The following is a 24,962-nucleotide window of genomic DNA, read 5'->3' on the forward strand; positions in this document are numbered from 1 at the left end:
TGACGGCCCTTCCTGCCCCCGTGGCCCACCACGGCCAAGCAGACGTGGAGAAGCAGCGCGTGTGGTCGTGGGGCCTCCACGGGGCAGCCTTGCCTGGTCCCCCTGTCTCCTTAGGCCTGCTCAGCGGGGCCCTGGTTGAGGCCTCAGGCACGCCCTGAGACTTCTCTGGTCATTTTTATATAATCAAATGCCCCACAGTCACTTGTGATTGTGGAAAACATCCCAATTTGGTGCGAAGGATGTGCAGGTTCCTGCAAGAATCCAAGTTTCTCTCTGCACCCGGCGTCGCTCTCCGCCCCTGGGAACTGGCTGCCAACCCCTCAGGAGGGGCCTTGGGAGGAGCGGGGATTGGGGAAGAAGGGTGCGCCTGGCGGGCTCTGACCAGCCCCGCCGGCCCGGAGTCAAAGCTGGCCATTCTCTGGGTGCTGCTGGGGGTCTCCAGAGCCTACGCCCCCTCCCTGCACCTCCGTGCACCTGGGCAAAGTTTTCTTCTGGGAATCGCTGGCTCTCCCCTCCGGCTCTGGCTCTGCGTGCTCAGACCTGTCATCCTGCTGGGTGGCCTCGTGAAAGACCCAAGATCAAGACCCCCCACATACACCCGGCTCCCCCACATACACCTGCAGGTCTCCCCGCAGCGGCGCTGCAGAGCTTGGGGCTGGGCCTGTGTCTCCCAGAGGTTCACATAGGTCTTGACTCTTCTCCTAGACGCGTGTCTGGTTTTGCTTTTCTAACGACGTTCCTGAGATGCAGCGCGCGGCCACGGCCTCCGCCCACGCAACGGAGAGATCCGGCGGGTTTTAGTACCTCTCCTGCACTCCGCCGTCGCCGCGGTCACGGAGGGCGGTTCCATCACCGCTTAGAGGACGACAACTTTGTTTTACCTCTTGGTTTCCCTTCCCGCCTACACTGGGAGCGCAAGGCGGGCCTCGCCAGGCGGGCAGGGGGCAGGAGGAGGACAGAGGGCACGCGCTCTCCCTTCAGGGCTCAGCAGCTTGGCCGCGTCCACTCCTACTCCTGCTGAGACGGACACAGCCAGACCACGTGGGTCTGCGAGGCGAGGCCTCCGGAGCCAGCCGCCAGGGTCCCCCTGCGCGTGCACCCTGGGTGCAAAGGGCACGGCCTGTGTCCCGACCATGGCCAAGCTGCTGAACATTTCTGCTCCGCATCTGTCGCCGGGCGGGGTCCCCACCTGCAGCTCCGCGTGGACCAGTGGGCAGCTCCCTGGCTCTTCCCCGCCTCCCGGGCCAGGGGCGGCCAAGCCGGGTTCAGGCATCGCCGCGTGGCCACGAGAATTTGGCCCGTGCAGTGGACCTGGTGCAGAGGCCCCCGTGGTCCCGACGCCGCGGCCCGGGGGGCACAGGTGTCGCAGGGGTAGAGGGTGGGGGGCCGTGGCTCAGCAGAGGCTTCCCTGGCCGGGCCTCTCCGGGGTCGGTCCCCAGGTGGTGGGAGACGCCGTGTGCTTCCTGGGGTGGGGGGCAGGCCTTCTGCTGGGGTCCCCCCGCCCCCGGGGTCTCAAATCCATGGGGACAGAGACGCCTCATGGGCCAGCTCGGCTCTCGTGGCACCTGCCCTTTACTGGTACCCTCCCACAGGTAAAGGCTTTGGGGGTCCACGCCCCCACCCCTGCGGCCCCGGCCCGGGCCACTCGACGGCACGTGGTCTGCTCATGTATTTGGGTTCTCCTCCCTCTGCCAAGCTCTGTGCTCTGATCCCGCAGGAACTTTACGGCCATGGATTCTTGGATCTTTCTCTTGTTACCAACTCGACAGCCCTGCCGCCCGAATGTGCCCAGGTGTGGCCAAGCCCGTGTCCCAGGCACACGCTGGGGGCCCCAAGTCCACTGGCAACTCCAGTTGAGATTGGAGTCAGCCGTGTGAAGCGTGACCCCAGGCCCTGGGGTCCATCTCCCAGTCCTGGCAGCCACAGGCACCTCTAGAGGAAACACGAAGCCACTGGGCAGGCACAGGGCCTGTCACTGGTAGATTCAGAGCCCAAGGAGGTGGACCCGGGAGCCCATCTCCGATAGATCTGGGTCACCAGTGGGCGAGATCCCAGCACTTATCGCCAGGAGATCCAAGGTCCCCCCAACAGATCCACGGGTCCCCAGTGGGCAGGACCCAGGTACCCTTCTCCAATAGGCCCATGGCCCCAGGGGTCGGACACGGCCGCCCACTATCAACAGACCCAGGATCCCCAGGAGACGGGCCCCGGGTGCCCATTGCCAGTACGACCATCAGCGGTAGCCTCTGAGTGACGAGCAGGGAGGTCACCTGCACACGGCCAGCTCCCACCCAGGTGCGGCCTGGCGGGGGCTGGGTCCCCAGAATCCTCCGGGCGGAGTCCAGGCCACTGTGACAAATCCACTGTGCCCTCGGAGAGCCCATGCACTGGCCACGGCATCCATGCCCGGCGGCCCGGACTCCCTCCCTGGCCCCGCTCAAGGGTCGACCTTCCATCCGACAAGATTCTCCCAAGCGCGGGAGGCCCCTGGGTCCCGTGTCCCTGTTACCTGGTTCAGGAAGGAGGTACACAGAGAGAGGGAGCCCAGACCCACAATGGCAAGAAGCCAGCCTGATGCAGCCCCACCTGGCTGGGAAGCCCGCCCTGGGCGCCAGGTGCTGTGCTCAAGGTGCAGCCACGGAACTTCATATTCAGGTTCGGCCCGACTCAGAAGGACCCGGAGGGGCCCCGCCAGGGGGGGAGCAACAAAGCAATCAGCAGCTACAAGCAACAGCACACGCTGCAGTCCCGGCCGCACACGAAGGCAGACACGTGCACACGTATGCACACACGTGGTCACACAGGGGCGGGCTCACACGGTCACATACGGGCAGGCTCACACACACAGGTGCAGGTGCACACAGTGACACAGGTGCAGCACACAGGTAGACACTCAGGGGCAGCTGCACATGTAGCCACAAGGTGCAGGGACATATGTAGTCACATGGGCAGGTGCACACGGAGTCACACAGGTGCAGCTCACACGGTCACACAGGAGCAGGTGCACACACAGGGACACAAGTGCAGCACACTCACAGCCACAAGGTGCAGGTGCACACGTAGTCATGCAGGAAGGTGCACATGGAGTCACACAGGTGCAGCTCACACGGTCACATGGGCAGGCACACACACAGGGACACAGGTGCAGCACACACGCAGCTAGAAGGTGCAGGGACACACGTAGTCACGCAGGGGCAGCACACAGGGTCACACAGGTGCAGGTGCACACATTGACACAAGGTGCAGGGTCACAGGTAGTCACACAGGTGCAGGTGCACACAGTGACACAGGTGCAGCACACAGGTAGTCACGCAGGGGCAGGTGCACATGTAGCCACAAGGTGCAGGGACACGGGCAGGTGCACACGGAGTCACACAGGGGCGGCTCACACGGTCACACGGCAGGCGCACACGCAGGGACACAGGTGCAGCACACACGCAGACACACGTGCACACAGATGCACTTCCACCCAACACAACAAATGCCTGTGCCACGGAGAATTTACCACGTTTATTATTTTATTATACTTTGAATAGAGACGATATCTGAAAAGCAGAGAAAATGACTATACAAAGGGCTTATAGAACATTCATTTACATACTGGGTATATTCTTTACAACGTAAGAAAAGTAAAAACGCGCACTACTAAGGCGGCTGCGGAGACGTGAGGTCCTGCACGCCGAGACCCGGGGCCCCCGACGCGGTGACTTCCCAAGGCTGCGCGCTAACACTGGAGGAGCACGGCTCCGGGCCGCCGGGCGGGCAGGCAGGACCCGGGGCACGACCCCGCGGTGAGCAGGTCTCGCGGCCTCCCTGGGACCGGGGCCCCTGCCCGGGGCAAAGCGTCCCCACACCCACGTGGGGGTGGGGCTCACCGCGGTCCCAAGCCCCGCTGGCGGCCTCCTCTCGCTCTGTGTCACGCACGTGTAGCACGGGGAGACACCTGTCGTACCGGCTCGTCGGGAATCGGGGATTGGGCTTCCCCGGCGGTGGAGGCGGAGCCCACTCCCTGATGCCCTGACCGCGGGGGGCAGAGGCCACAGCGGGCCAGTCTGCTTACAAGGCAAGGGAGGGCAGCTTCTGGAATGTTCTGGACACGGAGCAGCCGGGAAGCCCACACTCCCCTCGCTCTGGTTTCTAAGCGAGCCGCCTCTTCCATCACCTGAAGGCCGAGGGACCGGGCAGGTGGGCCGAGCTGCGCACAAGGCGTCTCAGGAGGGGGTGCCCCTTGGGGATGCACCTCGGGTCCCGGAATCCCCAGGCGCCGGCCGCCCCTGCTGAGGACCCGGCCCCCGGGAGGGAGAAGGTCCGCGAAGACCAAGGCAAACATTTGGCACAGAAGTGAGGCACTTGCATCTGGGGCATCGGGGAGCGGGACGCCGGCACGGCCACCCCGCTTGCTTCTGCGAGGTCGGGCGGGGGCCGCCCACGGGCTGGGGCCGCTCAGGAGGCCTCCCCGGGCCGCACGGGGTCCTCGGCAGGAAGAGCGCTCGGGACTCGGCTCCCAGCCCGGGGGACGGAGCCTCGCGACGGGCCTCCCTTCCTCCACCGCGCAGCGGGCTGGGGAGGCGGGGCCAACTGCTCACGGGGCCGACTCTGCCCCCGGGGAAGGGAGGGGGAGCGTCCACTGGCCTCCGGGGGCCGCGGCTCTGGGGCTGTACGGGGCCCCCCAGCGACCGGGGGCCTTCCTGGTCCTCGCAGCCATCACGTCCCCCCCCCCGGGGCCCCTAGCGTTGCCGCGGGGAAAACAGGCCTGCCCCGGGGAGGCGGGAGGACGGGGCCCTGTCCGTTGCCCAGGGCCACTGTGCAGCGGCTCCCACCGCCGCCGTCGGCATGCAAGGGGCTCCCTGCAAGGCCCGGAGGCCCGGAGCGCAGCGTCCGCCCCAGGGAGGTGTCGGTGAGCAGTCGTTGAGGGAAGGACAGCACACGGCCCGCATGACCTCGTGTCTGTAAAGCCGGAGAGGAGCCGGCTTCCCGTCCTGGGGCTGGGGCGTCAGGCTCGCCAGCGCCGCCCGGCGGGCGCCCGGGTCCCTGTCGCATCTCCAGCTGGGGCGGGCGGCGGGGGGGCTCAGACCTTCTTAGGGGAGCCGATCATGACCTTCGACACGAAGTTGACAATGGCGCTGGCGGGCTGCTCCGGGTCGTGCTCCGCAAATAAGTGGCACACGTTGTCCGTGGCGCTGCCCTGCTTCCGGGCCACAAACCCGAAGACTCTGCAAAGGGAAAGGTGGGCAGGTCAGCGCAGCGGCGAGTCCCGCGAGGCCCGGCGAGCTGCGGGCCCGTGTGCTGCCCCCGCGGGGAGAGCAGGTGCGTGGCCGCCCCCCGCCCGGTCCACCGCTGCCCGGGGCAGGTCCCCCCGAGCCGCCCGCCTCCCCTCTGGTGTGGGGACTGTGCTCCCACCAGGGACGGCCAGGCAGGGCCACGTGGGGGCTGGATGCCCTCGCGCGCCCAAGGCACCTCAGTCTCAGACTACGGGCAAGCGAGGGAGCGCACCCGGCTCCGGAAGGTTCCGGGAGCACAGCCGGGGAGCCAGGGCTGGCTGTCGGGGCTCCCCCAGCGTCTGGGAAACACCAGCACCGGGTCCCCCACGCGTATGTATGCACGGGAAGCCCTCCCACCGCCCCGAGCTCGACGTGCCTGCGGTGCGCACCTGCCCCGGCCGTGTGATCCTCTCCACGCTCCCCGCCAAGCCGAAGGACTGGGCCTCCGGGGACGAGCCAGCAGGAGGGGAGCCCGGCCGGCCCCCCCCACGGGAGGCACCTTCATTCGTGCTCACGGCACGGCCCGCACCCGCCCGCGCGACGCCCTCATTCCCTTACACGCCGCCCGCTTCGGAAATCTGCGAGGAAACCCACTTTGGGCGGAGATGGGGGGTGCTGGCGTCCAGGAGCCTTACCTTGAGCAGGGGCCGTCTGTGATCCACCTTGCAGGTGGGAAAAAGAGAAAAAAAAGGAAGAGTTACGTGAGTCTGCACGTTCACAGGCAAAGGGCGCACAGACGCTGCCGACACACACGCTCGCTTACTTCCTGTCCTGCGGATCCAGCGCGCAGAAGATGACGCTGCTCACGGGGTAGTGTCTCCGAAAGAAGAGCCTGCCGGGACACGGGGAGGACATGCCCCTGTTAGGGGGCACGCGGGTGACGGGGACGCTCGGGCTGGGCACCCCCGGGATGGGGTCCGGGCAGAAGCTGACTCGACTACTAGGCGCCTGCGGGCGGAGCTGTGGGCACGGCCGGGCGGACGGGCGGGTGCTGGGCACGGGGCTGCGGGAGGAGCCGCCCCGCGGCGGAGACGGGCGGTCATGCCGTGCACCTGCCAGCCACGTGGGGTCGGGACCAGGCCCAGCAGCCCTGGCCGGCGCGGGACGGGAGCCCGGGAGCCCAGCCTCCCTGCCCTTGGTCCAAGGACGGCCGAGCACGTCCGGGGGCACGTGGCGCAGGTGCCGGGGCAGGCGGGCCGTGCTGGGGGGAGCGCTGGGAACTCGCCCTGCGCCCGCCTCCAGGTCGGTGGTGGTCTGGCTCTCGCATGAACCACCCCGGGCTGTTTTGGTGATGAATTAAATAAAAACTCCATGCATCAAAAATGCATCTGACCCTGAGGTCGGGGGCTGCACCGGGGCAGGAGCACCCAGGCCTCCGTCTCTGCTGCCCCTGCTTCTCCCTCTGCCTGGGTCTCTGCCGCTCTCTCTGTCTCTCATGGATAAATGAATAAAATCTTTAAAAATGCAAAAACAAAAACTTATACACATGTGCATGTGGTACTCAAAGGTCCAAATCTTTTTTTTTTTACGGCCTTACTGACTCGTAAGAAAACCTCCGTGCCCACTGTCCACGGTTCAGGCGCGGCTCCCGGGAGGCCCCGACTGACACATCCAGGACCACCTCTGGGCACACCCGTGTTGGCAGGCCTGAGCCCGGCGTGCCCGGAAGCCCCGCCCACAGCCCAGCGCCCGGCACACTCACTTCCTCTGGTTATCCGTCAGGGTGATGCCCTGTGCCGACACCTTGAAGTGCACGACGGTGCACATGGGCGGCGGCTCCTGCACCAGGGTGAGGCTCAGCGCCTTCTGGACGGCTTGGTGGCCCGTGAGGGACTCCATCTCCACGGAGTTCAGGTACCACACGTTGCAGGCTGCGCGGCACACGGGGAGCGGTGTGTTAGGTGGAGGCAGAGCCCTCGGCCCCCCAATCCCCGAGGTGTGGAGAGGGAGGGACCTCGGCCCCCCGGCAGCTGCATCCCCAGGGTGCGGAGCATGAGGCGGGGAGTGCGAGGGCCAGAGCCACGCAGAACCATCCTGCACGGAGACCTGGGAGGGGCGGCGCCCGGGAAGCTGCGGGGACGATGCACGACCCGTGTGGCCCGGAGCAGAGTCGGCCTCTCCGCTGGGGGTCACGGCCCTGCTGCCAGGGGCTGGGGGCTGCTCCTCCTGCAGGAAGGGAACTGCCGAGCGGGAACAGGGTTCGGCCAACAGCCCAAGGCCCACTGAACCTCGATCCCTGCAGCTCCCACAGGCCCGACGTGTGCGGTCGGGGTGACTGGGACACACGGGCTGCCTGCTGCCCGCTCCCCGCAGGAGCCACCCAGCCCCGGGCAGAGCAGCCCGCACCCCCACCCTGCAGGTCCCTGTGAGCGTCAGAGTCCCAGAAGCTCTGGGGTCTCCGAAGCTCCGGCTTCGGTGAGGAGGACCCGGGGCTGCACCGAGTGTCGGGAAAACGAGGCTCTTGATCCTGGGGCACCCCAGGGGCGTGTCAGCCGGGGTCTCGTGGGGCAAAGCCACCGGGCCAACTCGTGGAGCCACCAGAAGGGGCCCAGCCGGAAAGGCCCAGAATGAAGGGAAAGAGGTTCCAGAAACCCTCCCGAGAGGGAAGCGGCTGGAAGCCGGCGGGTGGGGTCCCCGTGAGTGTGCACCCCGGGGCCCCCCACTTCCTCTACAGGACTCTGGCCCTGGACCCACCACCTGCAGGGAGTCTCCTTGGAGACTAAGCTCCCTGAACCATGCTCCCTCGCTCTCACCAAGAGCTCCGGACGGCACAGGGGACAGCGCACAGCGCAGTGTCACCAGGCACCATCGAAGGAGACGTTCCCGCCCCAAACACAAGCACCTCTGTGTCCCCGAGCCCCCGAGGCTGTGCACTTGCTGGCATCTGGCTGCAGTGACGCCTCACAGAGCGCCTGGGCCCACCCGCGCCTACCCCGTGCCCAGGAGGGCGCAGCAGCCTGGAGACCCCGAGACCCGTCCATGTGCCTCGCAGCCCCCGGGGGGCCAAGCATGTGGTGGTGCCTACGGGGAGCCCCCCGGGTACCAGACATGCTCAGCAAGACGTCTCCCTGGGGGTGCACTGTGGCTCATACCGCGAGGTCCTCAGCCGCAGCCCACGCCCACTGACAATGCCACGCGTGCCCCGACGGCAGGTGCACCTTCCGCGGGTCACACCTGCGTGCCGCTGGCCCAGGTTGAGGCTCAAGGCAGAAGCAGAGATGCACCTGCCCCTTCCAGCTGGCCGCCCCTGTCCCGGGCGCTGAGGGCTGGGGTGCCCTGTGCTCCTGCCTGAACCCGAGGGCTCCTCTGGTGTCGTCTCGGGACAGAGCGTGTGGGCACAGAGTCCTTTCGGGTGCGGCCGCCCGGGGTGTCAACCCCGACCGCCCTCCTGGACGACAACCTGGCAATCCTTATCAGGAGCGGCAGACGCGCCTGCACCTGGTGGCCCAAGAACACGCAGGAAGGAGATCTACGCCTGCGGCAGGCGAGCAACGTAGAGGTGGGGCTGGGGACGCCCTGCACAGACCCGGCAGGGAAACAGGGAATGGTTCCACAGACCCACACGGACACCCAGTGGCCAGGCCACGTGCACAGCGAGACGTCTTTTTCTTCTCCCCGTGGCCACGTATCCGCAGCCGACGATGAACGTGGCCGAGCCTCCTGTGCTGGCCACCTCACCATGTCCACCATGGGAGCCGCCTGCCGGGCACCGCCGGCCCAGATGGCAACCGTATGTCAATCGCTTCTCAAGACCAAAGAAATGCCAGAGATTGACGGGAGAGCAGAAGCAGAAGCCACGGTCGTGCTGGGACCACGATAAAGAGCGCGTCTGCGTAGGAGCAGGAGCGGCGGGTGTGATGTTGGGAGGGTGGCTGTTCTGATCCCGATTTCACGAGCGTTACTGTGATGCGTTTCCTAACACAAGAAAGGGAGCTCTCATCCGAGTGCAGCGAAACCCCGCGGAGCAGGCCCGGGCTGGGTCTGCACCCCCCACCCCGGGACGGGACGGGCTGCCGCTACCCAGACCCTGCACCCCCGTGACCCCACAGACGGCCTCTGGATAAGGGGGTGGCTCGCGGGAAGCTGGCTCCTACAGACAGCGCCTGAGGCCGCAGCACCTGCTCTCCCACCTGACGCGTGCTCCTGGTGGGGCTGCCTCCTGTGGCACCCAACGGGGCGGCCACCCAGCGCTCGCGGCACAAAGCCCCAGGCCCCCGAGCCGCAGCCAGCCCTCCAGCCTCCAGCACCCTGGGTCCTAAGACGCCAATGCAAAATCCAGACAAAGACGTCAAGCAAGGAGGCGGCCCCCCAAGGGGTGTTTGCAGTAACCAGGAGGCCGGGAACAGGCCGCACAAGCGGAGCAACTGCAAGGCGGACCTTCCCGCAGCCGCAGAAAATCGGGGGATGGGGATGGGGGGGGGTTCGTACTCCATGCGAGACTAGGAAAAGCATCCAGAGCTGTCTGGGAACCAGACCTCTGAGCAGTTCACTCTCCCTCTGAATTCCTTTTTTTCAATCTAAAGAACTCCTATTTTTATAAATGAAATACACGCCACAGCAGGGAAGGTCAAGGTCACATCCCAACATTTCTGGGAAATGAGCCAACAGAGGTCTGGTCCTCCTCCTCAGGATGGACGCATCCCACTGCTGCAGGGCCCCCGAGGAAGAGGCCAGAGACACCGGGAGTCAGGGAGCTGAGAGCAGCCCGTTGGGCTTGGCCCTGGGGCCTCCCACCGAACACCCCCCACCCCCCCCCACCCCCCCGGGGCACTGCTTCCCCAGCTTGACGGACTCCACCCGGGACAAGTCGAGTCCCGGAAGTGAATGAGGACACTCATTCGTTTTAAGAAAGAAAAAGAAAAAAAAAAAAACATTTCCCTGAGGGGGATCGCCAGCGGGACAGTCTGAACACCTTCCGGCACGCGTTGCAAGCCCTGCGGGGGCCCCAGGAGCTCTCTGCGGCTTTGTCCTCACTCCAGCCACGTCTCTGGGTCCTGATTCCACTCCCGGCCTTGCCACCCGTGAAGTCAGCTGCATGGGAATGTAACCCCCTCGAAGGGTCTTAGAAACACCAGGTTTTAAAGGGATGCGGGCTCCGTGGCGTCGTGTGCAACCATGGACATAAGATTCCACGACCCGCCTCAAGTCCCGGGAACTGACACTCACCCCCAAAAAAGCAAATGTGGGGCACCTGGGTGGCTCAGTGACTGAGCCTCCACCTTTGGCTCAGGGCGTGACCCTGGGGTCCTGGGATCGAGTCCCGCGTCAGGCTCCCCGCAGGGAGCCTGCTTCTCCCTCTGCCTGTGTCTCTGCCTCTCACGAATAAATAAAATCTTTTTTTTTTTTTTAAATCATCCAGCGTTACTGGTACCTGCCACGTATTACCAACAAGATTTAAAGTGTCCCTAAAAATGGTGTCAGAAGTAAAAGCTTTAATGTATAAATATAGGAGCCATTAAGGTTCCTAATTACGATTAGTGAATCCACTGATCCATTTACGAGTGGAGAATGGACATCTACCGGGAAAATGTCTGATAACCATGAAGTCTAAGGAGAAACAGGACAGGCCACCTGTCCCAAGATGACGTTACGCCAAGTGCAGAGCCCGGAGGCGTGTGGGCTGCAGTGGGACCCCAGGCTGAGCAGGGCTGCACCCCGGAGAGACCCCGGGGGCCCCCAGCTGCGGCCTGTGCGGGGCAAGGGCGAGGCACCAACACAGCAAAGGCCATTTCTCCACGTACGCACGGCAGCAGGAAAACTACACCCTGCGTGAGAGACCCCATCACCGTCCTCGAGGCGGTTCTCAATGTCTGATTCACTTGGTCTCTGCGGCCACGCGGGATGGAGAGATCATCATCGCTACAACGGACTTGAACCCAGGACCGCCATAGCCGTGCTCCTCATTTTGGAGCATCACACTCCAAGACGCTGCTGTTTGGGGCAAACCAGGTCACCTTCGTTTCAGAAACATGGAACGTATCCCTCAAGGACGGTCTGAAAAGAGTCCGACGCGGAATTACTCGATGTGAAAACCAGAGAGATGAAGTTTAGCTGAGCAGCAGGTGTGATGAGGGGGGCTCCACGGAGGAAAGCTGGGAGAGCAGAGGAATGCACGGCGTCCAGAGGAAGGAACCAGAGAAAAGGCGCACGGCGCACTCAGCTCCAACACGGAGCCACGGCCGAAGAGCGCACCACGGACACAAGCGGCGGAAAGGAGGAGACTCTGAAACCCCCTCCCCAGTGTTCCCGAGAGCAAGCGTCCACCACGGGGACCTCAGCTCCCTCACCACTGCAGAGTCGGGGGCTCTGGCCGCGCCCACGGCCCTCTTCTGGGGACATGAACGCCGCAACCACGACCAGGGCGGCTGTAATTACAGCACAGCGCAGGAAACAAGACTAATGCACAAGTCAATTCCTTTCCTAAAAAAAAATAAAAAAATAAGAAATCCCTTTCCTATCCACCGGCAGGGGACAACAATCTGGAATTAAAAGTACGATTCAATAAAAAAAAAAAAAAAAAAAGGAAGATTGCAATTTATAAAGGAAGATTCAATTTATATTAGCAGCCCCAAAAGTGAGATACCTAGGTACGAATCTAATAAAATTATGTACTAGACGTATTTACGAGGAAAACTGTAAAACTGGTGCAAAAATACAAAGTAAGTGGATAAATGAAGAGAGAGATTCCATGTTCATGGATAGGAAGCCTCAGTGTTGTCAAGATGTTGCTTCTCAAATGGATCTGGAGATTCGATACAATTGCAATAAAAATCCCCCAGCAGGTTATTTTGTGGATATTGACAAAGTGATTTCTAGAGTTTAGCACCAAGGACAGGGACGTGTGGGCGGCTCAGCGGTTTAGCACCTGCCTTTGGCTCAGGGCGCCACCCCGGGGTCCTGGGATCGAGTCCTGCGTCCTGCTCCCCGCAGGGAGCCTGCTGCTCCCTCTGCCTGTGTCTCTGCCGCTCTCTCTCTCCCTGTGTGTATCATAAATAAATCTTTAAAGAAAAAAAAAAAAAAAGAATGGGAAGATGAGCCATAAAACTGGGAGAAAATATCTGCAAAAGACACATCTGATAGAGGACCGGTCTCTAAAATATACAAAGAACTCTTCAAATTCAGCAAGAGGAAAACCATCTCGCTAAAAAAACGGGCCACGTTCCGTAAGACATCTCACCAAAGAAGGTACACGGGCGGCGGCGACGAAGACATGACCCACGTCACACGTCATCCAGGAAGTGCAATTAAAACATCAATGGGACGCCGCTGCCCGCCTGTCAGAACGGCCAAAATCCGGAAGCGTCCTGACACGGGAGATGCTGCAGACGTGGAGTGGCAGGAGCCCTCATCCACCGCCGGCGGGACTGCAAAACGGGGCGGCTGCTTTGCAGGACGGCGCTGGTTTCTTACAGAACGAAACCCACTCCTAGCAGAAGGTCCGGCGGGCGGACCCCAGGACGGGAGCACCCCCGTCCAGCTAGAACTCTGCACACGGATGTGACAGCAGCTGAGCCATAACCCGCCAGAGGTCCTTCGGCAGAGGAAGGGTGTGCACGCCGGGGTCCCTGCAAGGTAGGGTCCTTCGGCTCTGAGAAGGAGCTGCCGAGCCATGAGGAGGCTCGAAGGAGTCCCTAGCGCTAAGGGACAGGGATACCAACTGGACGACTCCAGCCGAAGCCATTGTAGGATCGGCGAAGTGTGTCGGCGTCGCCGGGAATGAACAGCCCCACGGCGAGCCCCAGTGGAGACGGCGGGCTGGGACGTGACGGCGTGAAGGCAGGTTCACAGACCCCAGCCAGCGGGTGCGCCCTCAGGGGGGACGCCGTGCCGGGGAGCGTCGTGCACCCACGGGCAGGGGACGCATGCGGAACCTCTGTTCCTTCCTTTCGATTTTGCTGCCAACCTACAACTGGTCTAAGGGATTTTAAAGTCCGGGACGCCCGGCGGGGCTCGGCGGTTTAGCACCACCTTCAGCTCAAGGCGTGACCCCAGGGTCCCGGGATCGAGTTCCGCATCAGGCTCCCAGCATGGAGCCTGCTTCTCCCACTGCCCAGGTCTCTGCCTCTCTCTCTCTCTCTCTGTGTCTCATGAATAAATAAATAAAATCTTCAAAAAAATGTATAAAGTCTATCAGCTTGAAAGACAGGGGTGCAAGCTAGCTCACCGCCTGGGGGTCCGCGTCACCCTGCACTGCCGGCAGCGGGGGCGAAACCATCGGCTCTCGAAGTCAGGCCCTGAACGCTTCTGCGCCCGTGGCTAGAGGTCCCGGCCCCCACCTCCCGGCTCACGGCCTCCTCTCCCACGGACCCAGGGCCTGACCCTCTCGCACGGCTTCAGTCTCGTTCGGACGGGGGGGGGGGATCTCCAGCCCGGGGGGTCCCGCTTCCGTCCGCCCACGCGAGCTGCCCCACCGGCTTCCCTGAGAGGGGAGGCCTCCAAAGCAGCAACCGCGGAGCCCCAGCGACGAAGGAGGCTGTGTCACCGCCCCCCGTTGGCCCCGGCAACCACAACCGGGCATCCCGAAGCATCCCGAAGCCGGCACTGACCTGCCCCCTGCTTCAGCAGCTCTGCGGCGGAGTTGGCCGCCGTCTGGGGAGACGTGTCCGCTACCTCCTCCGACGGATCTGCGGGAGAAAGCAAGAAAACGCCAACATGAGTCCAACTCACCGGAGAAGATCTTCCCACCACAGACTCGTGCCCGGGATCCCAGGCAGTGACCCACGCAGGTCTGAGGGGTCATGGGGTGTCTCGAGGCGACAGCGTCCGGCCCGTGGACACCAGGTTCTGAGCAGGGGGCAGCGGGAGGTGACGTGGTCCAGTCACAGGCCTTTCTCGGCTCTCAGAGACAATTACCTCTATCGCTCATTAATCACTATAGAATATAATACAATTATGTGAAATTACGGCTGCGTGGGAAGCTGGGAAATAACAGCCAAATCGCATCGCCACGTGGTGGGTGCTTCTTCCCCGAATTATAGGTTATTTTCAAACCAGCCATTAAAAAAGGCAAAGAGAATGTCACTTAAGCTCAAAAAGAGCGACGTCTTGCTGACTTTGTAGAATCGTACAAATCAATGCAAATGGCCCCAAAGGGGCTTTCTGACGTGGGCACTTGCCAACCGGGGAAGCCGTTCAGAGCCCAGGACGCGACACCGGGGCGTCCTCCTGTCTGCTAAGTGTCGCCCCGCGGACTCCGGTCTGACTGCCCTGGTGAGTCCCCGTGGACCTGACACCGCTGCACCCGACATGCCCACGGGGAGCCCGAGCGGCGCAGAGGACCCGACCGTGTACCTCTGTCTGGGATGAGCAGCTTGCAAGGCAAAGCCAGGGGCGTGATGGAATGCTGACACACCAACGCCGTCAGGCTCCCTGCAAACGGGAGAACCAGAGGGTTAGCACGGCCCCGCGGACGGCCCCGCTCAGCCACGCATCCACGGCTATGTCTTCAGCAGCCGACGCCCGCATGCCGGGACCCCGCGCAGAGCCTCCCGGAGCCGCGAGTCAGGCACAACAGCAAAGGGAGAAGCAGGGGCGCTGCGGGTGATTCTCAGCCAAGACCCGCAGGCACCAAGCCCGAGAGTCGGAGGCGGCCCAGGTGCTGGCGCCCCCGAGGCCCCACAGGTGCTCCCGGGGGCTGGGGGAAGGCTGGACGCCGGCGTGGGCCGGAACACGGACCGGGACCTCGCAGCCACTCACCGAAATAGGGCTCATTGGGGCACCCTTTCAACCGCACTCCCTTTGGGGTACACTCGATCAGGAAGTGCCGCACAAGTTCGTTGGCCAGGTCGCCTGCTGTGGTGAGATTTAAAAGAAAAAAAAAGAGAATTTGAAAACGAGCACACCAGCAGATGGGACAGGACGACTCGGCAGCTAAAGGGAGGGGACAAGAGCGAAGGCCCCGCAGTGACGTGCCCAGAGGGGAGGCACGGGGTCCTGGGGAGAGGCCCCCCCAGCCCTGCAGGAACTCCCAGTGCGAGGACTGAGTTAGCAGCTGCACATGGGGCTGCGCCGTCCGGTGGCGTCCCTTCTTCACGGGACAGATGACAAGGATCGGGACATGGGGGATGCCCGAGGGTGAGCTGCAAGGGACCGGTCTTGACGGGAGGACGGGCAACACCGCAGCCCCCGCTAGCCCGCACAGCTGAAGAAGAGGCGCGTCCAGAGACCCCCGACAGCGCCCCGTCTGAGGGCAGGAGGGGACGAAAACCAGGAACAGAGGGAAAGAGGAGACGGTGCTGCGCCAGCGGGTCCCGCAGTCCCCGCACAGTGCAGGCCTTCCGAGCCCGAGGTCACCCGACAGCAGGACCCGCCGCAGGGGGGTGTGGTCCCCGGCCCTGCCCGTGGGTGGCCCCCACTTGGTGTTCACGGACAATACAGGCCGCATCCCAGGGGCGGGAGGAGGTCAGACTCCATGGGAGGCAGCAGGGGACGCAGCTGGGAAAGGAGCCCCACGCCTCCGCAGCTGTGGCAGGACAGTGATCCGCGTCTCCTGCGCTGGAGGGGACACACGTGTGCTCGGGTGACAGTGTCTCGGGGGGACGGCCGGCCGCCTGGCTACACCCATTGCTGCTCAGGCTCTGGTATCGGATGGAGGTGGGATGCTGACTTGCTGGGCTCATTCCTCCCAAACCTGTCCCCTGGATGGTGACGCCCCAAACGCAAACCCAGGCCTGGACGAGGACAGGCTGCCAGCTACGATTTCAGCCAGAGGACTCCGGCACGATGGGGCCGAGGCTGCTCCATACCCTCACTGCACGGCCAAGTCAAGGTCGGCCCCAGAGGTGGACGCGTGCTCCGAGGCAGGAGGGCGCACACGGCACCGCCCGCCTTCTGGAAGCGACAGTGCATGCGGGGATGACGTGGGCTTGGCGTTCCATGCAGCCAAGGGCCGCCCGGCGCGCTCCACATGCCCGGCCCCACTCTCCACGCTGGGCCCCGTCCACAGACACAAGCGCTCCTGCACGGACGCCTGTCCTGCCACAACCCGCGTGCAGGGTCGGGGGAGCCCCTCACACGGGGCTTCAGGTGCCCCTTTCCAGGTCTGGCTGCGCACGAAGCTGATCAGCAGAGCCCCCCGTCCCCCTCATGCTTCCAGATGACACCACCACCCAGCTCCGGCACCCCCAGCCCCGGCTTCCCAGAGAGCCCCGCGGCCGCACCTGGGGCCGCACCCCTCGACCGCCAAACCCCACATCCCTGCAGGCGCAGCTCTGAGGCCACTTCCTCTCGGACATCGTGGGCCCCAAGTCTGTGCTCATCCAGAACCCCTGCTCCCAGCAAGCCCGGGGCCCACGCGGGGAGCCCGGGGCCTCCTCATGCATCCCAATGTGGTGTTTTCACAAGCAAACGCCAGTGGCCTGGCACCGACCTCCCAACAGCATTTGCTCGCTTCGTGTCTCTGTGTCCCATCTTGGTATTTCTGGTGGCATTTCAAGTCTTCCCACTGTTATTACAGTCATTACTGCGACCCGTGACCCGCGATCACGACACACGGGACGCTCGGACGGCCGCGAGCTTTCTCACCAGGGGTGTTTCTTCATCGAGGCGTGTGCGTTGTCTTTCCAGATGTAAGGCTGTTGCACTCACTGGACCGCGGTACAGAGCAAACCTCATTTTCACACGCACCGGGAAGCCCGAAAGCTTTTCTGACGCACATCATTGCGATACGTGCTATTGCGATACGCGCACCTGCACTGCCTCCCGGGCGCACCTGCCTCCACTCCCGGGAAAACCGCCAGCGAGGACAGAGCCGCGGGTGCAGCAGCCTTACCGGGAGAAGCAACGACTCTTACAACATGAGCAAAAAGCAGGTCACAGAACCGTACCTATCAGTTTCCTTATGTAAAGCTGAGAACCGGCCAAATCCTGAGGATTGGGGACACCTGTTTGGGTGGCTGATACACGCGGACCCACCGACTCTTCAGACTGAGCGATCTACTTCCTCTTCTGCACATGTTTCGTCACAAGCACGACCACACGCGGAGGTCTGCGATGGCTCCACTGCCCGGGAGACAGCCTGGGGGCGGCCCCCACGCCCCTCCTGCGTGTCGCCATCCCCCGTCCCACGACCCTGTGGGCACTGCAGCGACCCCAGACTGGGCTCCGTGAGGCCCCTGGGGCTGGGCCCAGGCCCTTCCAACGTCCTACTGTTGGTCCCTTCCCTGCCCACCATTTCTCCAAAAAAATCCCCGGGTCTGGGTGCTGCAGGGCGGCATCTGGAAACCCGAACGTGTGAGCCACGTGCGTCAACCGTCACTGCTCATCTCTGCGGCCCTGAGCACTGGAAGCGGATCTGAACGTGGGTGTCCACGGTTTGGCAAAGTGCCTCATCTGTGGGCACTGGAAAGAGTCGGCGAGAAGGGATTTATTAGGCTCCCAGGGCCGACCGGGACGCAGCTGCCTGGGCCAAGACCGTTTCCATTGTTCCGGCAGCTGAACGAGGGGAGGTATCACCTGTTCGACGCAGTAAAGTAATAAAACTCACAAATGATTAACATTCTGGCTTGCACGGGAACGGTGCCCAGTAGAACGCGCCGGGAAAAGACAAATACTCAGAAGGAAACGTGAGCGGCGTTTGCAGCGGCCGCGACGTCTCACTGGCATCAGCACAGGCCGCAGACGCTGTACGCGGGTCAGTGCACCTCGTCGGCTCCCGGGGCCCCTACCTTTCTTGTTGAGCTGCAGGACAGAAGGGGGAGGCGTGGCCACCTTCATGGCCAGGCCGTAGGCTCCTCGGAAGGAGTGGCTGTCCCTGACGATGAATGACCCAGGCTCCTTGTCCTTCAGCATGGCGATGGCTGCGGAGGGAAGGAGACACACGCACGGGTTTGCCGTGGTCCACGCGGCCCGTCCGCACTCACAGCAGGCAGGTGTTTATGCAAACTGGGTCAGAGGGAGCGGACCGGGGTCCCTTGCGGTGCAGGGCAAGGGTGGGAGGGGGGGTCCTGTGATGACGCATAGTTTTCAAGGGGGGCCTGACTGCAAGGATGCAGCGCAACACCCCCACCTTTGGCTCTCAACAGGCTCAGGCACAGTCCTGGCACCTGCCGGGCACACATGAGCCCCGTTCACCCCACAGCACCCGTGAGGCACAGGCGAGGCCCTGCCGACCGCCCGGGAACCTGGCCCACCGGCCTGGGTGCCCAGATGCCCGGCAAGGCTCCCCCATCCCTGCTGCAGCCCCCGCCCCCCTGTGGCGCTTTACATATTTTAAAGTGTGGGCTTCCAATGGGCCGAAGGCAAGATGGAAGGGATGGGCCCAGATGCTCCTGGACGTTTCACATAAACCTCCCAATTCACCCCAGCAGACGGCATAAATGTGGGGCTCACGGCTGGGCGGGGCGAGGCCAGGGCACTTAGCTAACCGGGAAATCCCTGCTGTCCACCCCCCCACTCCCCCCCCTGCGGGGACCACCTGCCGCTCGGCACCTGCCTCCCAGGCCCAGCCCCACCTGCCCCGCCCGCATCCTGGGCCAGAGGCTGCGCCCTCGCAGTCAGCGACCCCACAGAGTTTTCCAGGACGTGGCACACGCAGGCCCTTCTCAGACCATCCGGCTGGCCTCACGTCTCCATCACGGGGATCTCGAGCGGGAAGGGGAAGGGGACGAGGAGGGCGCGGCACACGAGCTGCTCAGCACAGGCACAAAGGCCAATTCAGGGACTGGGCCACGGGCTCCCCGCCCCCGGCGAACATGACAATAGGCTCCTTGAGCTCAGGGGGAGAGAGGCACATTCTTACCATTTTTATGAGCTACTTAATTGACTAGAAGAATTCCAAGAGAGCACTGCGGGGCAGGCCACTTAACCCCTTCTCTCCAGGAAAGAACCCTCCGGACAGGACCTGGTCCATCCTCCTCCCTGCTCGAGAGGCACGCTGCCCCCCCCCATCTCCTGACCCCACAAATCCTGCAGCAGGATGACGGCTGCTCCCCCAGGGGCTGCACCCCGCGGGGACCCCCTCCTGTTCGCTCTCCGGGAAGAGGCGGCCCCTGACTTATGTGCTCAGACACGCTCAAGACTTCAGGTGTCTGCCAGCTGGCCTGGGCGGACGCCGCACGGCAGGTGTGAGGCACACGGCTACGTCTGCCGACACAGACGCCAGGGTGTGGGGCGGACCTCTGCCCTCCGTCCTGCGGCTCAGGGCCCGACGGGGACAGGGAGCAGCCTCGGGTGACAATCGGCTGCATCTCCCACAGGGGTGGGCAAGAAACAGGAGACTTGCCCTAAGTTTTCATTCCCGAGGCCGTGACCCTCGGACGCCCCGCCCCAGGTCGCGATCTGCCCGCGTACCTTGCTCTCGGGAGATATCCGCCTTGTACCAGAATTTGGACGTGTCTTGGACAAAGTTCACGGACACATGCTTATCACCTGGGTTATCTGCAAAAGAGAGTGTAAAAATACTCACTCTGGACGCTTTAGGGCGACCTCTCATCTCTCACGGAGCCCGGCGCTCAAAGTGCATCCCGGGGCGAGGATGCGGTGTCTCGGGGGAGCAGTGACCTCTCTAACCCTGTGGGAACCCGGGGCGCGGCGGGGGGCCGGTGAGCGCAGGGCAGGGACAGCAGAAGGCGCGGAGGGGAGGATGCCGACGGACAGGGACGGCCCTGGGCTTGGCTCTGGGGGCGCTGCCCAGAAACCCCAGCCCCCCCTTGCTGCCCACCACCCCCCGACGTGACAGGCGCCTACCTGGGGAAGGCGCTGCAGCCTCCAAGGCCTTGGGGAAGTCCGGGAGGACGTTGGGGAACGGGATGCTCATGGTGCTCCCGCTGTGGGGGCTGGAGAAGCCGCTGGAGGACGGGGAGGCTGAGCCCGCAGACCGGTCCCCCTCCGAGGCTCGCTTCTTCTCGGGAAGGGGTGGCTGCCCGGGCAGGGTCAGGCTCTGGCCCGGCAGGACCGGGCTGTGGTGGTCGCCGTGCCCAGGCGTCCCCGTGAGAAAGCCGTGGGGCAGGAAGCCGTCATCGGCAGCAACCACCGTCCCCGGGGTGCTGGGGGCCTGGGGCGCTCCATGGGAATTTGCCAGCAGGGCTCCTGGGTCCTCGCCGGGGGGAAGGCCGCCACCCACAGGGCCAGGGCCGAAGCTCAGGAAGGCCTGGCCACCCGGGGGGCCCAGGGCCTCGGGGGGCTCTGCCAGGGACGGCTGGTGGTTGTGGAAAGAGGCCTGGAGCTCCGTGGGCAGGAGGTGGGGCCGCCCGGGGCCGTCAGGGCCGGGGCTCAGGAGGCCTCCTGCCGGCCGGCTGCCCCCCAGCACAGCCAGCGTGGCTTTGGGGCTGCCGTCCACCCACAGGAGCTCGCCAGACGAAGGGCTGGTGGAGAGACAGAGCGATTAGGGCGCTGGCCCGGGAGACGCCCCAAGGTCAGCGCTCAGCCGCCGCCCGCCTCCCCCTTCCTCGCTCTTCACCTGGCGAAGACCCTTCCCCGCGTGGCCCCGTGCCGAGCAGCAGCCCACACCCCCGGGTCCCTCCCTGCGGTGCCAAGCACGCAGCTCGCTGCCGTGCTGCTCCTGGGAGTGCTCCCCGGGCGCCGACCGTGGCCCTGCTTTACTCCACCTCCTCCCCCAAGAGCCGACACGGGCGCCTGACTCGGTTTCCAATACTGACTAAGGGGTCCCAGCGGTAACATGAGGAGGTGGGGTGCCAGAGTGGCTCGGCCAGTGGAGCGAGCGACCGCCTGACGCTTGGTCTTAGCTCGGGTCTTGATCTCAGGGTCGCGTGTGCAATATGTTCAAGCCCCGGGCTTGCGACATAGTAACACACGCACGAGGTGACAATATGCTTAAAACGTAATATGTATCACATCACAGATACAATGATACGAAAGTAGGGTTTGATTTAAAAAAAAAAGAGAGAACACGAGAAGTCAGCACCCCACAATGGGGAGCTCCCACGTGGAGCAGCCAACAGTCCCCCACGGCGAGGCGCCCAGGAAGCCAGCTACGGGCCGCGTGTCACACACGCCTCCTGCCCCGGGCGTGCCGCCCTTACACGGGACCCTCCCCTTGTAAAGAGTAAGGGGGCGGCCGGCAGGTGTGCCTGGAGCGTGCCCCGTCCTTGCACACAGAAACCACTCGGGAGCCGCTCCTACTCTGGGCACGGGCAGCAGCCAGGGGCCGCCCCATCGCCGTCTGTGCCCCCTGCCCCCGCTGCACCCCTGCTCCCCCAGGCCCACCAACCGGGTGTCGCTGTGCTTGCCATGTTCCCGAGGGCGCCGGCATCTGCCCGCCTACCCCTCCGCCCAGCCAGGAGGGAGACTGAGCCGTGGCCGGTCCCACGCGCCCCCGCTCTAGCCTCAGCTCAGAGCCCGCCGCCACAGAGGCCCGGTCCTTAACTGGCCACGGTCCCCAGGGTGCATGGGGACTCTCAGGAGTTCTCATCTGCGATCACATTTCTGAACGGTGACTGTTCTCAATGCACAGAGCAGACGCGTGTCATCTGCTGGCCGAGCCCCCCGTCCCCACGCCCTGTCTGCGGGAGCCGTGAGCACTAAGTCCCAGGGCCCGTGTCCCTACCTGTCCCGCCGTTGGGCAGGGCTGCTGCTGGAGATGGTGCAGGAGGCCGTGAACGCCCGCTGGAAGGCAGGTGCCGCCGGCGCGTCGGCCCGGAGCGCTGTGGGTTTGGGCCCCACGGGGCTCCCGGACATCCCCACGGCGCGGTGCAGGACCTCAGGGCAGCCTCGGGGTTCTGCAGTGGGGAAAGCACAGCAGAGAGTGGCTTACAGGCCTAGAACGTTCGCCGCAGGCGAGGGCCCGATTCCACCCCGGGGCGGGGGGGGGGTCCCCCTGGCCAGGCCGGCTCCCCGAAGGAAGGACGTGCACACACACCTGCTGCCAGCTACGGCACGTCAGGGCAAGCAGACGTGCATCCTGCACGCTGCGTCTGCAAGGACAAAGGAGGGAAGCACAGCGTCACCCCCTGAAGACCAGCATACGAGGGGCCGGCCGTGGCCGTGCCGCAGGCCCCTTCTCCCGTGACGAGGCCCGGGCCTTCGGCCCACAGACCAGCAGGAGACGCCGCACAGAGACGGCCCGCTTTCCATTTAGAGCTCGCCTCGTGTCGGAGGCTGGGCGGGCGCTCTCCGGTCCTCGCCCCTGCAACGGGCACAGACCCTGGCCTGGCCCCTGTCGCCCTGGGCATGAAAGCCAAGCGCCACGGAAACCTCCAGTCTAACGCCAAGCCCACAGATTCCATCCAGCTCTGTACACTCCCCTGACAAAACCCCCATCTGCTTACGGTCCGGCATCACCACGAATCCTGCGTATTTTTTAAATCTTGCCTTTTTTTTTAAACTTCCGCTTCAAGAACTGGGCACATCCATCAGGTCAATAAAAGAACGCTAAGAAACACTCGTTATTTTGCTTTCTGCCTTAAAACAAGGGAAGGTTGATAAAAGCATGACTGAGTCCCTAAGAATCCCACGTCACTCCAATTACTCATTTCCGGGAAAGGGGAGGCATGCGGGCGAGTCACACACCCCAGCCACAGACCCACTTGGCAGCACGTGGAGCCGAGCCTGGACCCAAGCCCGTGGGCAGGACTGTGAAATCCCAGTGATCTGCGGAGATAAAGACAGAGGTTCTGAGCTACCCGAGCAGCCGGGACATGGGGGAAGTGAAGAAACTTCGGCCCGAAGGCCCTTCTGACTCCTCAGCTCAAGGGAAGGGACCAGATGTGTGGAGCCGAGACTGATGCGGCTGCTGAGGAGCCACGCGGTTAAGCAGGGGAGTTTTCACGGGGGCTGGACAACAGCCCGGGAGCTCACGGCAGGCACGGACCTAGGATTCAAGGGGAGGCCCCTGAAGGCTACGCTGTGGGAATACCAGAGCCAGAAACAGATCGGCCCCACCCGGATCTGAGTGGTCTGCCCCGGAGAAACATCTCCCTCCCGAAGTTAACCTCACCCGCCAGAGCCTGCCTCTACCTATTATGGGTCAGTCGATCCATCCATCCACGTATCCATCCACTCATCTATCATCATTCCATCCACCCACCAATCTAACTAACCATCCATCCACCCATCCATCCATCCATCTACCCACCTAACCATCCACCCACCCACCCAGTTAACCATCTATTATCCATCCATCCATCTACCCATCCATCCACCCACCTACCACCTATCTAACCATTCATCCATCCATCCATCCATCCATCCATCTACCCACCTAACCACCTACCCACCCACCCACCTAACCTCTATTATCCACCCTCCATCTACCCACCTATCTAACCACCCATCCACCCACCCATCTAACCATCCATCCATCCATCCACTCACCTATCTAACCACCCACCCATCCATCCACCCATCCCCCCACCTAACCACCCACCCATGTAACCATCTATTATCCATGCATCCATCCACCCACCTACCACCCACCTAACCACTCATCCACCCATCCATCCACTCACCTATCTAACCAGCCACCCATCCACCCATCCATCCATCCATCCACCCACCTACCACCCACCCACCCACCTAACCATCTATTATCCACCCATCCATCCACCCACCCAACCTCTATTATCCACCATCCACCCACCTATCTAACCATCCATCCATCCATCCACTCACCTAACCATCCACCCACCCATCTAACCATCCATCCATCCACCCACCTACCACCCACCCACCCATCTAACCATCTATTATTCACCCATCCATCCACCCACCTATCTAACCACCCATCCATCCATCCACCTAACCACCCACGTACCCACCCATCTAACCATCTATTATCCACCCATCCATCTATCCACCTATCCATTCATCCATCCACCCACCCATCTATCCATCCCCCACCTATCTATATTTCTATTTATCTATCATCCATTCATGATCCATCCACCCACCATCCATCCACCCACTGGTCTAACCATCCATTATCCATCCATCTATTCATCCATCATCCACCCATCTGCTCACCTACCTAATCATCAATCCATCCATGTATTTATCTGTAATTTTTGGACACAATTCAAACATTTAACTTAAAAAAACAATCAGTCCTGGTAGTAACAGATACCAGAACAAAGAAATGAAAACAAAGACAAAAGGAGAGAGAATAGCCACAGCTATATACACAGTGGAGTGAAAAGACACTTAAAAACACACACAAAATAAGAAAACTGAAAATGTTTCAGGAAAATATATGAAAATTTCACAGAAGAATTAGAATGCATTAAGAATAATCAAGTTAAAATTAAAAAAAAAAAGAATAATCAAGTGGATGGGGCACCCAGTGGTTCCGTGGTGAGCGTCTGCCTTCCACTCAGGCCGTGACCCCAGGGTCCTGGGATCGAGTCCCGCATCGGCTCCCCACAGGTGCTTCTCCCTCTGCCTGTGTCTCATGAATAAAATCTTTTTTAAAAAAGAGAATAATCAAGTGGAACTCCGAGAATGACGTGAAAACAAAATGGCACGAAGCAGGCGGCCAATGATTCCACCAGCACACGACGCAGCAGGGGTGCCGTGCGGGAGCTGGGTAAGTCAGAGGAGCACCAGCAGGGCACGAGGCCGCGTGGGATGTGGCGAGAAATTCTCACGCATACAACCGGGGCCGGGGCGGTGCAAGGGGACAGACCGAGCTGCAAGCAAGCCCGGGGAAGGTATTTAGTTAGCAAGAGCTCCCCCAAACGCACTATAGGAACCAAGTCACAGGTGTAGGGGAAAATCCATGACATCTAAACCAGGCGAACGAAAAGAAAA

The 24,962-nt window shown here is 62.7% G+C and overlaps 1 protein-coding gene across 14 annotated transcripts in view; it reads right to left on the reverse strand.

Annotated features, from left to right (window-relative positions):
• Window positions 1-3,503: 3,503 nt before the first annotated feature.
• TNS3 (tensin 3) overlaps window positions 3,504-24,962 on the reverse strand; it is a 159,743-nt gene continuing 138,284 nt past the window's right edge. For all 14 annotated transcript variants that reach the window (XM_055334625.1, XM_055334619.1, XM_055334624.1 and 11 more), the window contains 11 exons: window positions 21,766-21,937; window positions 19,947-20,563; window positions 19,551-19,637; window positions 17,927-18,058; window positions 14,958-15,053; window positions 14,553-14,630; window positions 13,808-13,885; window positions 6,964-7,132; window positions 6,025-6,093; window positions 5,897-5,923; window positions 3,504-5,213 (listed from right to left, as the gene is read on the reverse strand). In XM_055334625.1, the coding sequence (XP_055190600.1) occupies window positions 5,069-5,213; window positions 5,897-5,923; window positions 6,025-6,093; window positions 6,964-7,132; window positions 13,808-13,885; window positions 14,553-14,630; window positions 14,958-15,053; window positions 17,927-18,058; window positions 19,551-19,637; window positions 19,947-20,563; window positions 21,766-21,937 (1,670 nt within the window). In that variant the 3' untranslated portion in view covers window positions 3,504-5,068. The remainder of the gene's footprint in view (window positions 5,214-5,896; window positions 5,924-6,024; window positions 6,094-6,963; window positions 7,133-13,807; window positions 13,886-14,552; window positions 14,631-14,957; window positions 15,054-17,926; window positions 18,059-19,550; window positions 19,638-19,946; window positions 20,564-21,765; window positions 21,938-24,962) is intronic.

The sequence above is a fragment of the Nyctereutes procyonoides genome, unplaced genomic scaffold (genome assembly GCF_905146905.1).
Source record: "Nyctereutes procyonoides isolate TBG_1078 unplaced genomic scaffold, NYPRO_anot_genome, whole genome shotgun sequence".
Taxonomy (NCBI): domain Eukaryota; kingdom Metazoa; phylum Chordata; class Mammalia; order Carnivora; family Canidae; genus Nyctereutes; species Nyctereutes procyonoides.